The sequence below is a fragment of the Oncorhynchus clarkii genome, chromosome 32 (assembly GCF_045791955.1).
Source record: "Oncorhynchus clarkii lewisi isolate Uvic-CL-2024 chromosome 32, UVic_Ocla_1.0, whole genome shotgun sequence".
Classification (NCBI taxonomy): Eukaryota; Metazoa; Chordata; class Actinopteri; order Salmoniformes; family Salmonidae; genus Oncorhynchus; species Oncorhynchus clarkii.
The window spans coordinates 21,985,851-22,004,261 of NC_092178.1; the positions used below are offsets into that span (position 1 = coordinate 21,985,851).

General features: G+C 43.4%; 2 protein-coding genes across 8 annotated transcripts; one reads left to right on the top strand and one right to left on the bottom strand.

Annotated features, from left to right (window-relative positions):
• The first annotated feature begins 2,486 nt into the window (after nt 1-2,486).
• Nucleotides 2,487-7,231, top strand: LOC139392176 (anterior gradient protein 2 homolog). Of its 2 annotated transcripts, none has more exons than XM_071139953.1 (8): nt 2,487-2,554; nt 2,997-3,133; nt 3,425-3,488; nt 5,286-5,338; nt 5,696-5,772; nt 5,994-6,057; nt 6,218-6,301; nt 6,622-7,230. In XM_071139953.1, exons 2-8 carry the CDS (start codon nt 3,010-3,012, stop codon nt 6,669-6,671), a joined length of 516 nt encoding a protein of 171 aa, XP_070996054.1. In that variant the 5' UTR covers nt 2,487-2,554; nt 2,997-3,009; the 3' UTR covers nt 6,672-7,230. The 2 variants fall into 2 exon arrangements, with proteins under 2 accessions (XP_070996054.1, XP_070996055.1); XM_071139954.1 differs by having other exon boundaries at nt 2,503-2,554; nt 3,001-3,133; nt 6,622-7,231.
• A 312-nt stretch (nt 7,232-7,543) lies between these two features.
• On the bottom strand, nt 7,544-14,839 carry LOC139392177 (tetraspanin-13-like). 6 transcript variants are annotated; one of them, XR_011629651.1, is made up of 8 exons: nt 14,621-14,839; nt 13,016-13,183; nt 12,202-12,282; nt 11,191-11,304; nt 10,800-10,910; nt 8,672-10,591; nt 7,780-8,471; nt 7,548-7,686 (listed from the first exon to the last, which is right to left on the bottom strand). XR_011629651.1 is itself a non-coding variant. In XM_071139955.1 (6 exons), exons 1-6 carry the CDS (start codon nt 14,684-14,686, stop codon nt 10,517-10,519), a joined length of 615 nt encoding a protein of 204 aa, XP_070996056.1. In that variant the 5' UTR covers nt 14,687-14,839; the 3' UTR covers nt 7,546-10,516. The 6 variants fall into 6 exon arrangements, 1 of the variants encoding a protein (XP_070996056.1); XR_011629649.1 differs by having other exon boundaries at nt 7,550-7,686; nt 7,780-8,235; nt 8,279-10,591; XR_011629650.1 differs by having other exon boundaries at nt 7,544-8,188; nt 8,291-10,591.
• Nucleotides 14,840-18,411: the final 3,572 nt, after the last annotated feature.

The window sequence follows — 18,411 nt, forward strand, 5'->3', positions numbered from 1 at the left end:
AAAAGTAGAAAGTTTGCAGCCATCCACTTCCTTATGTCTGAAACACAGCATCTCTGATTTGGTTCTGCCGTTCATACCTACATGTACACTACGATCACAAGACACAGGCCTACTTATTGTACCTAGAATTTCTAAGAAAACAGCTGGAGGCAGGGCTTTCTCTTATAGAGCTCCACCCCCCTGTCTCAGCCTCCAGCATATATGCTGCAATAGTCTATGTGCCTGGGGGCTAGGGTCAGTCTGTCCTATCTGGTGAAATTCTCCTGTCTTATCTGGTGTCCTGTGTGAACTTAAGAATGCTCCCTCTAATTCTCCTATCTCTCTCTCCTCTCTCCCCTCTCTCTCTCGGGACCTGAGCCCTAGGACAGGACTACCTGGCCTGACGACTCCTGGTTGTCCCCAGTCCACCTGGTTGTGCTGCCGATCCAGTTTCTGCTGTTTTACCTGCGGCTGGAACCCTGACCTGTTCAAGGGACGTGCTACCTTGTCCCAGATCTGCTGTTTTCGACTCTCTCTCTATCTCTCTACTTCACCTGCTGTCTCAACCTCTTAATGCTTGTCCATGAAAAGCCAACTGACAATTACTCCTGAGGTGCTGGCCTGTAGTACCCTCTACAACCACTGTGATTATTATTGGACCCTGCTGGTCATCTATGAACATTTGAACATCTTGAAGAACGATCTGGCCTTAATGACCATGTTCTGTTATAATCTCCACCAAGCACAGCCAGAAGAGGACTGGCCACCCCTCAGAGCCTGATTCCTCTCTAGGTTTCTTCCTAGGTTCTAGGGAGTTTTTCCTAACCACCATGCTTCTACATCTATATTGCTTGCTGTTTGGGGTTTTAAGATCGGTTTCTGTATAAGCACTTTGTGGTGACATTTGCTGATGTAAAAAGGGCTTTATAAATACATTTGATTTGGGGTGTGAAAATGAGATGTAATCCATGAATAGTTTTGTTTCAAGTTCTTATCTAACAGATGTTTCATTATATGAATTAATTGTTACCTCAGTTTCTTTGAAAATAACTGCCATTATTTAAACTTGTTTATTTGGAATATCAATGAAGAAGGTTTCATATAATCAGAAGACCCCAAGAAAGGAACATACAAAAGTTTCAGGGGATCTTTAAACAATCTCAAGCGTCATCATATACATCACACAACCTAATCCAAGCTCCTACGTCCTATTACCATAGTAGTGTATGGTAGAGCCTGGTAGAGTGTATGGTAGATCCGTGTTCTCAGGGCGAGGCTAATGACAGGTGGTCCAGGTGGCAGACGATGCAATGTGTAACCGGGAGTGGCTTTAACCCGGCCCTACACTGCAAATATTGACCCGGGGACAACCCACGTCAGGAACAGAGAGAAAGGAGGATAGTCAGTGCCTTAGGAGCTAAGGACACCTCAGCATTCTGAGAGTGCGAAGGATCAAGTAAGAAAGAGAGAATACTAAGGACAGCACAGCATTCCACTGCTCCAACATCCACACTAGAATTCATGGCAGCCTGATTTCCGGTCCAATGTGATATACTACACAGCCCTATCCTTTTGCATTTCACATAGGTTAAGTAACAAACACTCCACACCAACTCATATTACATCAGAATCCCATAAATCCAGATTTGCATCTGGTTGTAAAACAGCATCATTCAAACATGGATTTATGGCACAGTGGAATAAATAAAAAAATGATTCCAGACATCATTCAGAATGGGATTGGGATGTAATATGCATTGAAGTGGTGTCTTTTAGAGTGTTTCTTAATATGCTTTAGACCTATTTCATATTACATTATAGTCAATGGCAAGTGATGACTAAACAAAAGGTGACAACCAATTATCTCAGTAATGAAACAAAATGTTCTTTTTTTTTTACTAAAAAGTAAACTTAAAAAGTGAAAGCACAAAAAGAGTGAAAATAAGGCCACAAAAAATGGGTTAACTTCCCCTTCAATCTGTTAAATCTTTTTGTTTACTTTATGAAAGGTAATTTATTACTAGTTCAAATGTTTTTTTAAATATTTTATCTTTAACTCTGCGTTGTTGGAAAAAGACCTGTATGTAAGCATTTCACTGTAGTTTATCTGATTTTATTGAGAATGATGTCAATCTTACGGATCTGACCTGATCCATGAACTGACTAATAGCCCCGATATCAAGCAGATTGCTAGATTTAATGCTGACCTGTCCTTGGATCTGTGCCAACTATTACGATTCAACAGTTCCATTACCCATTCTTATTATAAAAAGAAAACGTACATAACAACACTATCAAATCCTACTTTAATCAAACTTAATGATATACCTTAAAATGGCTGTCTGATAGTGAAATAATGGCGAGAAAGTCAAAATTCTAGAAACGAGGGAACTGTCTGCCTCTACATATTCCATCAGAGCTTTGGGGGAGAGAGGGAGAGGGTTGGTGTGTGGGAGGGGCCATCAGGTGAGCTTGGGGCCGGTGTATAAGAGCATGTCCAGGTGATAGAGAAGGGACACGGCAGTGCGAGTAGCAGCAGAGAAAAGGAGACTTACAAAGGTGCCACGGAGAACAGGTAGGAAATATATCTCTCCCTCCACCACAAATCTTTCTTCACTGTCCCTTATCCCTCCATCTGATCCTTTTCCTGATAAATGTGCCTTAAATGCTGTGAACTTTTCCAGACTCTTTCAGTCTATAAAAACGTGAACAACTCTGAATAGATGTGCAATTACTTGTAATTCTGCATGGCAGTTATTCATTATTGTTTCCACTCAGCTATACTTTTGAGTTATAATAATATGAGGACAGAAGCAGATTATCTGTGCAGTTTTGTGACATGCATGTGGTATCTGGGTCTGTATTCACAATGATACAGAATAGAGGTGCTGATATAGGATCAGTTTTGACTTGTAGATCACAATGATTAAAATGATATGGACAGGGGGAACATGATCCCCAATCAGCACTCCTACCTACTCTGAGATGCTCAATAATAAACTCTTGTTTCCTTCCAGAAAGGTATTAATCATGATCCGAGGTCTGCTGTCGGTGTTGTTTGTCCTTGTGGCCGTAGCTGTGTCTTCATCTTTGGCCAAGCCTGAGAAGAACATTGCCAAGAGGGGGAAGAGGATCCCTCAGACTCTCTCTAGAGGTAACACTCCCTCCCCTTACTATTTTTCAAGGCTTATCACAGTGTAGTGTTTGAATGAATGAAAGAAAGGTTTAAAGAGTACAGTACACTTTTTCCTTATTCTCAAAGCACTGATCTGTGTGGTCTAAGATATCTAATGAATAGAGCTGACATACGATTCCTTATTCTACATGTCAGCGGAGGCATGTCTGTTCTACGCAATATATCTCTACCTGAATGTTCTGTAATGTTGCACCTTCCTGAGCGGACCCCAGGTATTCTGACACTGTTCTTCCTTTCGGTCTCCTGTAGGCTGGGGTGATCAGCTGATCTGGGCTCAAACCTATGAGGAGGCTCTGTACTGGGCCAGGGCACAGTGAGTGAACAAACCTTTATGACTACATGCGAAATGGCATCCTATTTCTTATGTGGTGCACAATAGGGAATAGGGTGTTATTTCACATACATACAGTGGGGCAAAAAAGTATTTAGTCAGCCACCAATTGTGCAAGTTCTCCCACTTAAAAAGATGAGAGAGGCCTGTAATTTTCATCATAGGTACACTTCAACTATAGACAAAATGAGGGAAAAATCCAGAAAATCACATTGTAGGATTTTTAATGAATTTATTTGCAAATTATGATGGAAAATAAGTATTTGGTCACCTACAAACAAGCAAGATTTCTGGCTCTCACAGACCTGTAACTTCTTCTTTAAGAGGCTCCTCTGTCCTCCACTCATTACCTGTATTAATGGCACCTGTTTGAACTTGTTATCAGTATAAAAGACACCTGTCCACAACCTCAAACAGTCACACTCCAAAGAGCTGTCAAAGGACACCAGAAACAAAATTGTAGACCTGCACCAGGCTGGGAAGACTGAATCTGCAATGGGTAAGCAGCTTGGTTTGAAGAAATCAACTGTGGGAGCAATTATTAGGAAATGGAATATATACAAGACCACTGATAATCTCCCTCGATCTGGGGCTCCACACAAGATCTCACCCCATGGGGTCAAAATGATCACAAGAACGGTGAGCAAAAATCCCAGAACCACACGGGGGGACCTAGTGAATGACCTGCAGAGAGCTGGGACCAAAGTAACAAAGCCTACCATCAGTAACACACTACGCCGCCAGGGACTCAAATCCTGCAGTGCCAGACGTGTCCCCTGTTTAAGCCAGTACATGTCCAGGCCCGTCTGAAGTTTGCTAGAGAGCATTTGGATGATCCAGAAGAAGACTGGGAGAATGTCATATGGTCAGATGAAACCAAAATATAACTTTTTGGTAAAAACTCAACTCGTCGTGTTTGGAGGACAAAGAATGCTGAGTTGCATCCAAAGAACACCATACCTACTGTGAAGCATGGGGGTGGAAACATCACGCTTTGGGGCTGTTTTTCTGCAAAGGGACCAGGACGACTGATCCGTGTAAAGGAAAGACCCCATTCATATGGGGCCATGTATCGTGAGATTTTGGGTGAAAACCTCCTTCCATCAGCAAGGGCATTGAAGATGAAACGGGGCTGGGTCTTTCAGCATGACAATGATCCCAAACACACCGCCCGGGCAACGAAGGAGTGGCTTCGTAAGAAGCATTTCAAGGTCCTGGAGTGGCCTAGCCAGTCTCCAGATCTCAACCCCATAGAAAATCTTTGGAGGGAGTTGAAAGTCCATGTTGCCCAGCAACAGTCCCAAAACATCACTGCTCTAGAGGAGATCTGCGTGGAGGAATGGGCCAAAATACCAGCAACAGTGTGTGAAAACCTTGTGAAGACTTACAGAAAACGTTTGACCTCTGTCATTGCCAACAAAGGGTATATAACAAAGTATTGAGATAAACTTTTGTTATTGACCAAACACTTATTTTCCACCATATTTTGCAAATAAATTCATAAAAAATCCTACAATGTGATTTTCTGGATTTTTTTCTCTCATTTTGTCTGTCATAGTTGAAGTGTACCTATGATGAAAATTACAGGCCTCTCTCATCTTTTTAAGTGGGAGAACTTGCACAATTGGTGGCTGACTAAAAACTTTTTTGCCCCACTGTATAATAGATCTGGATAACTGATGTGTTGTCTTCGCAAAAAAGCAAATACATTTCAAGGCATTTCTTGGCATCTCCTTTCTATTCTATTCTATTGTAACCAGAACTACTTTGTCTCCACAGGAACAAGCCTCTGATGGTCATCTTTCACCTGGAGGACTGTCCCCACAGCGCATGTAAGACCCTGATCTCTAACCCCTGACCTCTAACCCCTGACCTACAGCAAAAAAACTGCCACTTTATTGCACTTTCCTGAACAGACGTCAGGTCAAAGTCCCTCCCTTGGCTAGTTATGCATCCTGGCATTCTCCCAAATTGTGATGCATCATTCAGTTGTATTAGATGCCAGGACTTGTTTAAACAATAATTATCAAACTCGTAATAGAACAAACAGGACTCTGTTTACCAAGGTGTTATATATCTCCAAGGTGTTATCTATCCTAGTATGTTACTCAACTGTTAATAGATGGAGATCTCTTAAGTCAATATAATGTTTTCCATCATTTATTTCATGATCTCTTTCGTGTATCCAGCCATGAAGAAGGCCTTCGCTGAAGACAAGGACATCCAGAAGGTACTTGATGAAGACTTCATCATTCTCAATCTGGTGGTGAGTTTTAAATTCAGACTTTGGAAAACGTTACTAGAATCATGCCAAGCACAATACATACATGAATTATCTTTTGATCTATTTTATGATTTTACTTTATAGTATATATACTTTTTTGTATTCATATTTTACTTTTACTTTTGTTTTAGTTTTTTAAACAGACATTTAGTATCTAGAAAGACATAAATAATGACGTTGTGTTTCTCTCCCTGTGTTATCAGTATGAAACCACAGACAAGCATCTCTCCCCTGATGGCCAGTATGTCCCCAGAATCATCTTTGTCGGTGAGTGATGAGGCCACGTTTTCCATGCAGCATTACATGCTAACAAATGTCAATACTTTGTCTTTGATGGCATCAAACAAAAGTGCCAGATTTGAATCAATAGTTCTCTCTCGCTCACTCTCTCTCCCCCTCCCCCCTCTCTCTCTTTCTCTCCCCTCAGATCCCTCTATGACAGTGAGAGCTGACATCACAGGACGCTACTCCAACCGCATGTACGCCTATGAGCCTTCTGACACCCAACTCTGTGAGTACAACTTGATCTTATCTCCCTCTTGAATGTTTGATTGCATACTAACAGTTTACATACTGTTAATAAATCAGTATTTAGTAGATTATAAATATTTAAGCATTTATTCACATTTATAAGGTTTTATAAATGTAAGGTATTAGAAATTGTAACCAGACATTGTTTTATAATTCAAATATATTACATTTGGCCATTAGTGCCATCATCAACAACAACAAATTACTCCTCTGTGAGAAACAACCTGCTCTTGAACGACTCTTGTGCGACTTAGTCTTGAATTCTCTTGAGTGACTCTTCATTTTCCCTTCTCCCTACAGTGTTGAGCAACATGCAGAAGGCCAAGAAGCTGCTGAAGACTGAGTTGTAAGCACTGACAATGCATGTGACCCGTTGACCTTTGGCCTGTGACTTCAGAGGTTTTCTGAACATTCTCAGAATGATCTCTGGAGCCTAGGAGTCAGCCAGTGGGATACTGTCACCATGTAAACCTAAGCACTGGAAAAAACTAGTCTTCACTTTCACAAACTAATTTAAATATTTTGGGGGGATTTTCCCTGAAACTCTGTCTTTGTAATGTATTGCTGTACATCTAAGATGTATTTTTATTAAATGTAGTGCAATTCTTAAATTATGTGTGTATTATTGTAAAACCAGAGTTACCAGTATTACATTTTTTGACTCAAGTTAAAAGAGCTATTAAAAAGACAGAAACTGTGTGCGCATGAATGTGTGTGTGCATGTGTATGTGTGTAGCTAGGGAGTGAGTGCTGACATCCTGGTCACATCCTGAATGGGCTTGGCCATTGAGGGTATGAAAGAACTTTTCCTGAGTCACTCCTGGTTGCCTGGTTACTGAACCGGTCACAGCCTGGTTGCCTGGCTACCGAACCTCAACCAATGCCTTTGTTGTATAAGGGGCTTCCTTCTTAAAAAAACAAAAAAACACACACATACACACACACAGTGACCTGAGTAATTATCTTTGCTCTTCATGGGAATCTATGCAAATGATATGCCAGAAAGCAAATAAAAGCATTACTTACAAAACTGATTTTAGTTTCTTGGAAATGCTTAGGCTCCTGCTGTGAGCTGAGCTCAACATTTTGCAACTTCACAGGTTGTGTTTCTATTGAAACAGAGCACAACTAACCCAGTGAATGTCGACTGGTCAACTTGACTGGGCATCGTTGGGAAATGAGTTACTATCAATGTTGATAGGAGAACAGAAACGGGATGAAAAAGATGTAAAATATCCATTTTATTGTGATTTCTTGTACAAAGGCTCAGGTATAGTTCACAGAACCATCAGTAGCAGCAGCACATCCTAGCAGAGACATGATGCAGCAGCACATCCTAGCAGAGACATGATACAGCAGCACATCCTAGCAGAGACATGATGCAGCAGCACATCCTAGCAGAGACAGCACATCCTAGATACAGCAGCACATCCTAGCAGAGACATGATGCAGAAGCACATCCTAGCAGAGACATGATGCAGCAGCACATCCTAGCAGAGACATGATACAGCAGCACATCCTAGCAGAGACATGATGCAGCAGCACATCCTAGCAGAGACATGATGCAGCAGCACATCCAAGCAGAGACATGATGCAGCAACACATCCTAGAAGAGACATGATGCAGCAGCACATCCTAGCAGAGACATGATGCAGCAGCACATCCTAGCAGAGACATGATGCAGCAGCACATCCTAGCAGAGACATGATGCAGCAGCACATCCTAGCAGAGACATGATGCAGCAGCACATCCTAGCAGAGACATGATGCAGCAGCACATCCTAGCAGAGACATGATGCAGCAGCACATCCTAGCAGAGACATGATGCAGCAGCACATCCTAGCAGAGACATGATGCAGCAGCACATCCTAGCAGAGACATGATGCAGCAGCACATCCTGATGCAGCAGCACATCCTAGAGAGCAGCACATCCTAGCAGAGACATGATGCAGCAGCACATGCAGCAGCACATCCTAGCAGAGACATGATGCAGCAGCACATCCTAGCAGAGACATGATGCAGCAGCACATCCTAGCAGACATGATGCAGCAGCACATCCTAGCAGAGACATGATGCAGCAGCACATAGCAGCACATCCTAGCAGCAGATGCAGCAGCACATACTAGCAGAGACATGATGCAGCAGCACATCCTAGCAGACGATGCAGCAGCACATCCTGATGCAGCAGCACATCCTAGCAGAGACATGATGCAGCAGCACATCCTAGCAGAGACATGATGCAGCAGCACATCCTAGCACATGATGCAGCAGCACATCCCAGGAGAGACATGATGCAGCAGCACATAGCAGCAGCACATCCCAGGAGAGACATGAGCATGATACAGCAGCACATCCTAGCAGAGACATGATGCAGCAGCACATCCTAGCAGAGACATGATGCAACAGCACATCCTAGCAGAGACACGATGCAGCAGCACATCCTAGCAGAGACATGATGCAGCAGCACATCCTAGCAGAGACATGATGCAGCAGCACATCCTAGCAGAGACATGATGCAGCAGCACATCCTAGCAGAGACATGATGCAGCAGCACATACTAGCAGAGACATGATGCAGCAGCACATCCTAGCAGAGACATGATACAGCAGCACATCCTAGCAGAGACATGATGCAGCAGCACATCCTAGCAGAGACATGATGCAGCAGCACATCCTAGCAGACATGATGCAGCAGCACATCCTAGCAGAGACACGATGCAGCAGCACATCCTAGCAGAGACATGCTGCAGCAGCACATCCTAGCAGAGACATGATGCAGCAGCACATCCTAGCAGCATGATGCAGCAGCACATCCTAGCATGAGAGCATGATGCAGCAGCACATCCTAGCAGAGACATGATAGCATGATGCAGCAGCACATCCTAGCAGAGACATAGCAGAGACATGATGCAGCAGCACATCCTAGCAGAGACATGATGCAGCAGCACATCCTAGCAGAGACATGATGCAGCAGCACATCCTAGGAGAGACATGATGCAGCAGCACATCCTAGCAGAGACATGATGCAGCAGCACACAATCGACTGCCAGGCTTTGTAACACTATCAGCAGAACAAAGTGGATCATATGTGTTTTCAGGTCAGTCTTCCCCAGAATTACATAGTGTTGATATTCAGACGGCATAAGCTACTGACTCTTACATTAATGCATTCGGTTTAGCAGATTTCTAATCATTAGGAATGTTTACACAGAAATACACATAAAGAACAACTTCTTTGTTGAATACTGTGTAGCATGATGATGTGAAGTAAAGGCAACAACAAGCTGCTTAAATAGCTGTAGTTATGTAGTTACAGCACACAACTGTCAACAGCGCGCTACAGTCCTGTTATTGAGTGTTAAAATCAAATGTACAAATATTCAATGATGTCTTCAATCGCCATGCGCTCAAAATAATACAAACTGTTCTTCATTATGTCAGTCATTGTTTGTAATACAGGAGTCATTCAGTAGTCACAACATCACAGTTCACATGCTCTAATACTGGTCTGAGCATACTGAACGCTTGCCCATCAAGGGTGTATCAAATATCAAATGTATTCTCTGAAAACGTTGATTCCAAGAGATTTGTCATCGGAAGCAGAGCCATATACGTATGAGAGGTTAAATACAGGATATGATTGGGATTGGGAGTGGCTTCAGGTGTCCTATTAGGGTAATAGACTCATGCAGCATTTTAATATACAGCCGGGTCGTGTTCTTTAGGGCACACAACAGAAAACATTTTGCAACTGAAAATGTAAATGAAAATGTAGTTCCTCCTGTCTCAGTCAGTTTTCTCCTGTTTAGTGCCCTAATGAACGCGACCCAGTTATTTTCCAGACACACACCTTTATGAAACACCACACAAAGGCCTGCCGCTTCGCTCAGCTGGTGAAAACACACACAAGTCACTCGCTTATCTACAAACACAGCCCCTAAAACAGGCGGCAAACCCACCTCCACCAGGAGAGCTACTGCAGGCTTTTGCTTCGGCCCCACTTTAACTAACACAAACGATTCAGCTGAAAATGGTCCCGATGAGCAACTCATTTGTTTAGAATCAGCTGTGTTAGTGTTAGTTAGAGTAGGGCTGGAGAAAAAGCCTGCACATCCAGTAGCTCTCCAGGAGGAGGGCTAGCCACTTCCAGGATGTGGGGTGAGGGGGGCAGGGCGCAGAGCCAGCAGTTGCCAGCAGTTACAGGAAGGCACTGGGATTGGCTCGAGGGTCTTTCTGGTTCCTGTATTGATACGTTAGCCACACCCCCAGGATCTGAAGCAGGAATAAAGAATAAACATTACTGAGCCCAGTTTTATCATACTGACCCTACAAATAACAGATCATATACTGTAAATATACATTTTCATTCCCTATTAGATTTTATAAACTGCAGTTTACTGTAAGTCATTAAGTTCAATTGATTGAATGCTTGATTGAGACCCCAGACCATTCTCTGACTGTATATAAAGGGAGATCTCACCTCAGTGAAGCTGAAGAAGAGGCCTATCCCGCCCACGAAGCGCAGCACCTCTCCTGCATGCGCCTGGATGTGCTCAGCACACGGTGAACAGGAGTGGTTGGGGAAACAGGCCTGTAGAGGGACACAGAAACACCACACAGACCAGGTAGTCAGGAAAATGGCTTCACAGTCACAGTACTGAATATACAGCAGCTGACATCATCAGAACCAGTTTGCTAAAAATATCAGAGCCATATCAACACAGATGTATGGGTAAACACACGTTTTTTAGACAATCCCATTCGTTGTAATGATACATCTTGATATGTACCAACAGAGCTTGTGACCTGTGATGGAGAGGTCAAAGACATTCAGATTCAGTGCACCAGAGAGTTCATTTGTTAATGCTTACAGCGTCACAGGTCCCGTTGTTGTCTACGTGGTAGAAGCCACAGCAGTTGAGACTCTTCTCTACGTCTCTCTGGGTGGTGTGAGAGTTGTTCCATCCCACCTCCAACAGTTGTTCCTAAAACAGGGGTACAACAGCAAGCACTGACCACCATAGATACACCCATTTACATATACATTAGGTGCATTACAATGCCTGTATACACAGGACCAGACTACTAAGGTAGTCTGCTGTTCTTTAACCAGATGGAGTTAAGTCTGAATGAAATAGTGAAAATGTTTTTTTTATTTTATTTAAAAAAAAATTTTTTACCCCTTTTTCTCCCCAATTTCGTGGTATCCAATTGTTGTAGTAGCTACTATCTTGTCTCATTGCTACAACTCCCGTACGGGCTCGGGAGAGACGAAGGCTGAATGTCATGCGTCCTCCGATACACAATCCAACCAGCCGTACTGCTTCTTAACACAGCGCGCGTCCAACCCGGAAGCCAGCCACACCAATGTGTCGGAGGCTACATCGTGCACCTGGCAACCTTGGCTAGCGCGCACTGCGCCCGGCCCGCCACAGGAGTCGCTGGTGCGTGATGAGACAAGGAGATCCCTACCGACCAATCCCTCCCTAACCCGGACGACGCTAGGCCAATTGTGCGTCGCCCCATGGACCTCCCGGTCGCGGCCGGTTACGACAGAGCCTGGACGCGAACCCAGGGACTCTGATGGCACAGCCCTTAACCACTGCGCCACCCGGGAGGCCCGAAATAGTGATTTTGAAAGGTACTCCATAGCGCATGGAACCGGAACACACCGTAGTGCCGAGACATGGGAGGTCTCTAGATCTGAGATTTCACCACAACATTAACCAATAACAGACACATCATGATTCATTAGCATATGTTGTCTCTGTATCTATCTAGAATTGAATCACAAGATTTCTGTGATTTGTCTGAAAAGTTGTTTTTGTTCCTATAGAACTGAAAGGAATGTTGTTGTGATTGACAGGAGTTTGTGTTCCTACCTGCTGATCCTTGTTGATGGCCAGACAGGCGCTGGAGACAGAGAACTGGACGATGAACACCATGAAGAGGATGATCATATACTGGGCTCCACTGTCAAGGAACAACACTCCAATACACACATTCTCAACACAGAGCTTTTGTAGTTTTGAACCAGTTGGTCACACTTCCGAAGGCAAAGGTTACTTATTTTCAACAGTCAACTGTTTTATTTCTCTAAACTTCTGTATTAGTAATATGGAATATTATAGATTAATACTATAATAATGTAATAATAACACTGTAATAATGACTGAAAGCCAGTCGGTATTATGCCCCGATGACTATCCAGAAGCAGGGGTCGGCAGTGTCTACGCAGGCTGACTACAATGTGCAATACGATACTAGACCTGGTCTCACAGATGTTATTGCGTGTGCATGCCATGCATGAATGGAAAATCAGCAGGGATTTTTCCACAACATACAGTAGGGTAGGGAGGGGTAAGATATCAGCACAGCCTGGAAAACAACTAGTGGATATACCACAAGGGGCTATGAGTCTTATTGAAATAAAGCACAGCGGGTGAAGGTAAAGGACAACGTGGAGAGGATTGTCTCTTTCAGACGATCCCTTTTGGCGAGCTGCTGAAGCTATTGGAAAAGCTTATTGAAACTTCAGTTCATTTGAATTTAACACATAGCCTACCCAAGGCCTCAATCTACTTGACCTGAAACTTGACCCCAAACCTGAACTCAAGCCATAATTCAAATTCTAGACCCCAAATTCACTTGGGTCTTGGGTCAGGTCAAGTCTGCCTTGGTGGAAGGTTAGGATACGAAGAAGAGTAGGACCTGGTGGTGCTTCACGGCCCCAATGAGGCCGACCAACGCCACGAAGAACAGGAAAACGCCTACTCCAATAACTCCGCCCACCACCTGGAAGCTGGACACCAGGCCGAACCACTTCCCCCACGCAGCGATGCCGATCATCAGCAGACTCACCAACTAGAGAGGGAGGGACGGATAGACGGACCGACAGAAAGACGGATAAATAGACAGGCAGGCGCAGACACAAAAACAGAGACAGACAGCCAAGATGACCCTAAACAACAGATACAGTGGGGAGAACAAGTATTTGATACACTGACGATTTTGCAGGTTTTCCTACTTACAAAGCATGTAGAGATCTGTAATTTTTTATCATAGGTACACTTCAACTGTGAGAGACGGAATCAAAAACCAAAATCCAGATAATCACATTGTATGATTTTTAAGTAATTAATTAGCATTTTATTGCATGACATAAGTATTAATATTAGTAAAAACTGCACTGTGCCGGTGTGTGTGTGTGTGTGTGTGTATGTGTGTGTGTGTGTGTGTGTGTGTGTGTGTGTGTGTGTGTGTGTGTGTGTGTGTGTGTGTGTGTGTGTGTGTGTGTGTGTGTGTAAGAGAGAGAGAGAGAGAGAGAGAGAGAGAGAGAGCAAAAGAGAGAGAGCAGAGAGAGAGAGAGAGAGAGAGAGAGAGAGAGAGAGAGAGAGAGAGAGAGACAGAGAGAGAGAGCGAGAGAGAAAGTGAGCGTGGACATTGACCGGAAACTATCAGATAGGGTTACAGGTTATGTATGATATGTAATAAAACAAAGTGAGTGATGTTATTGCAGTGGTATAACCTGTCAGAAGGACACAAGCTACACCTCAAGACTGTGTGCTTTTAGAAATAGACAGGGGCGCAATGTCCCCAGTGAAATTTGCGCCCCTGGAAATAGAAGAAGCAACAGTCAAAAGTGGAACATAATTTTCTATCATTAAAACATTTATATGCCTGTAAATGTATATTCAGTTTAAATATAGGTCACCACTGTGGTCTGTTTTGATGCCACAAGCACTCCTGCAAAACATTGGGTGGTGTTGTGAACATTTGAGGCCCTATGTTGAGGGTTTGTATTGGAATGCTATGGAGTCTACACACACCCTATGTCCCATATAATGTTGTTTTCAGTAACAACCACTTGATAAGAGATATCAGGAATGGTTAGAGCTGAACACAGATAGGATACACCCTTGCATCGGAAAGTGTCAGGACTCAAGAGAGGAAACGAGATAGGAAATAGAGAGAGGAAATAATATATATAGGGCATTTTAAATATTCAGTTGCCTAAATACTGAATATAAATCCTAATATTTTTACGTGCTGAGGTTGCCTTTGTCAAACAGGAGACGCAAATCGTATTCAAGACAAAGGTTCAGTTTTAATTATTTATAGCAGCAGAGCCTGGTCTGACCCAATGTATTTTTAAAACAGGCTGTACCGCAACAATGTTTCTTACACACCCGCACAGACCGCATAAAAAACGTCATATAGGCTACCGAACCAACGCCCAAAACCTGTTACAGTATAGCTTAGTAATACTCCATATGGTCAATTCTGGAATCGCATACTCACAACATAAAGGATATTGAGCGCACAGAGGGAGTGCTTGGAGCAGGTGAAACCGGAGCAGGCCATCATTGAGATTTTTTACAATAAACCAAACGAATAATAAGATAAAGCAATTCCTTGTAAAAACGAAATAAAAATGGAAATATTCCAAATCAAGACGGTTATGATTGTCCCCACTACAAAGTCTGGTCGCGAGATGAACTAGTATCCTGCCAGCAGCACAAACGTTGACGTGACTTGTGTATGGTAATGAGGAAACCTTCAAAAATAAAAGCCTACATTTCAAAACATTGCAATGAGGATAACTCATTGCAATGTGATATTGCATTTTAATCAATGGCCACTTTTATTGTGCCAACAAGAAAATGCAATAAGTAATTTCTAAAAAAAAATTACAAATAATATATATTTTTTAAATGAATAATGTTTATAATGAAAAAAATACAATGTTGACACTGGTATACTGACAATATTGGGCTGTAGGGAGAACACTTTTCTACCTTTCTCAGCTAAAGTGGGGTGAAAAATACTCACCCAAATATGGTTAGTTTTGGAGGGGAATGTTTTATGGACATATCAAATCAAATTGTATTTGTCACATGTTCCGAATACAGTGAAATGCTTACTTACAAGTATTTAACCAACAATGCAGTTTTATGAAAAATAAGTGTTAAGTAAAAAATAGATAAGTAAAACATTGAAAATAAAAGTAACAAATAAATAAACAGCAGCAGTAAAATAACAATAGCGAGGCTATATACATGGGGTACTGGTACAGAGTAAATGTGCAGGCTATATACATGGGGTACTGGTACAGAGTAAATGTGCAGGCTATATACAGGGGGTACTGGTACAGAGTAAATGTGCAGGCTATATACAGGGGGTACTGGTACAGAGTCAATGTGCAGGCTATATACAGGGGGTACTGGTACAGAGTCAATGTGCAGGCTATATACATGGGGTACTGGTACAGAGTCAATGTGCAGGCTATATACAGGGGGTACTGGTACAGAGTCAATGTGCAGGCTATATACAGGGGGTACTGGTACAGAGTCAATGTGCGGGGCCACCGGTTAGTCGAGGTAATTGAAGTAATATGTACATGTAGGTAGAGTTAAAGTGACTATGCATAGATAAAAAACAGAAGCGTAAAAGAGATGTCTGGGTAGCCCTTTGATTAGCTGTTCCGGAGTCTTATGGCTTGTGGGTAGAAGCTGTTAAGAATCCTTTTGGACCTAAACTTGGCACTCCGGTACCTCTTGCAGTGCGGGAGCAGAGAAAACAGTCTATGACTAGGGTGGCTGGAGTCTTTGACAATTCTGTAGTGCAGTGATCCAACCAGTCAGGATGCTCTCGATGGTGCAGCCGTAGAACCTTTTGAGGATCTGAGGACCCATGCCAAATCTTTTCAGTCTCCTGAGGGGGAATAGGAGTGGTCGAGCCCTCTTCACAACTGTTTTGGTGTGTTTGGACCATGATAGTTTGTTGGTGATGTGGACACCAAGGAACTTAAAGCTCTCAACCTGCTCCACGACAGTCCCATTAATGTGAACAGGGGCGTGCTCGGTCCTCCTTTCCTATAGTCCACAATCATCTCATTTGTCTTGATCACGTTGAGGGAGAGGTTGTGGTCCTGGAACCACACGGCCAGGTCTCTGACCTCCTCCCTATAGGCTGTGTCATCGTTGTCGGTGATCAGGCCTACCACTGCTGTGTCATCGGCAAACTTGATGATGGTGTTGGAGTCGTGCAGTCATGAGTGAAGAGGGAGTACAGGAGGGGGCTGAGCACGCACCCCTGAGGGGCCCCTGTGTTGAGGATCAGCGTGACGTGTTGTTACCTACCCTTACCACTTGGGGGTTGCCTGTCAGGAAGTCCGGGATCCAGTTGCAGAGGGAGGTGTTTAGTCCCAGAGTCCTTAGCTTGGTGATGAGCTTTGAGGGCAGTATGTTGTGAGCTTTAGTCAATGAATAGCATTCTCACATAGGTGTTCCTTTTGTCCAGGTGGGAAAGGGCAGTGTGGAGTGGGAAAGGGCAGTGTGGAGTGCAATAGAGATTGCATCATCTGTGGATCTGTTGGGGCAGTATGCAAATTGGAGTGGGTCTAGGATTTCAGGGATAATGATGTGAGCTATGACCAGCCTTTCAAAGCACTTCATGGCTACAGATGTGAGTGCTACGGGTCGGTAGTCATTTAGGCAGATTACCTTAGTGTTCTTGGGTAAAGGACCTATGGTGGTCTGCTTGAAACATGTTGGTATCCCAGACTCAGTCAGGGACAGGTTGAAAATGTCAGTGAAGACACTTGCCAGTTGGTCAGGGCATGCTCGGAGTACATGTTTCAGTGTTACTTGCCTCGAAGCGAGCATAGAAGTAATTTCATCTGGTAGGCTTGTGTCACTGGGCAGCTCGTGGCTGTGCTTCCCTTTGTAGTTGGTAATAGTCTGCAAGCCCTGTCACATCCGACGAGCATCGGAGCCGGTGTAGTACGATTCAATCTTAGTCATGTATTGACGCTTTGCCTGTTTGATGGTTCGTCTGAGGGCATAGCGGGATTTCTTATAAGTTTCCGGGTTAGACCCCGCTCTTTGAAAGCGGCAGCTCTACCCTTTAGCTCAGTGCGGATGTTGCCTGTCATCCATGGCTTTAGTTGGGGTATATACGTACGGTCACTGTGGGGACAACATCATCGATGCACTTATTGATGAAGCCAGTGACTGATGTGGTGTACTCCTCAATGCCATCGGAAGAATCCCGGAACATATTCCAGTTCTAACAAAACAGTCCTGTTTCTTAGCATGTGCTTCATCTGACCACTTTTTTATTGATCAGGTCACTGGTGCTTTCTGCTTTAGTCTTTGCTTGTATGCAGGAATCAGGAGGATAGAATTATGGTCTGATTTGCCAAATGGAGGGCGAGGGAGAGCTTTGTACGTGTCTCTGTATGTGGAGTAAAGATGGTCTAGTTTTTTTCCCTCTGGTTGCACATTTAACATGATGGTATAAATGAGGTAAAACGGATATGTTTCCCTGCATTAAAGTCCCCGCCCACTAGGAGCGCCGCCTCTGGATGAGCGTTTTCCTGTTTGCTTATGGTCGTATACAGCTCATTGAGTGCGGTCTTAGTGCCAGCATCGGTTCGTGGTGGTAAATAGACAGCTACGAAGAATATAGATAAAACATATTTTGGTAAATAGTGTGGTCTACAGATTATCATGAGATACTCTACCTCAGGCGAGCAAAACCTAGAAACTTCCTTAGATTTAGTGCACCAGCTGTTGTTTACAATATACATAGACCGCCACCCCTTGTCTTACCAGAGGCCGCTGTACTATCCTGCCGAAAAGCATAAAACACCCCATCTGTGTGTTATTCATGTCGTCGTTCCGCTCCAACTCTGTGAAAAATAAGATATTACAGTTTTTAATGTCCCGTTGGTAGGATATACGTGATCATGGTTCATCTATGTTTTTAACTATAGTGTCACGCGGGACTAGGTGTGTGTGCAGGAATCAGACGCAGAGAGAGAGTAACGGAGTAAAGTGCTTTACTATTGCACACCAAACTGATAAGCCCAATAACACTGTACCAGGACACCAGGACACTATACCAGACAACCCAAAACCACAGGGTGTCCAGTATAGAAAACAAAATACACCACGACCTAAAATGTACACACGTAACAAAAGACAATCCCGCACAAAACAAGGGCGGGTCAAACTACTACATATAGGGAAGCTAATTAAACCAAAATACACACAGGTGAAACTAATAAGACAAAACCAACAGACAAA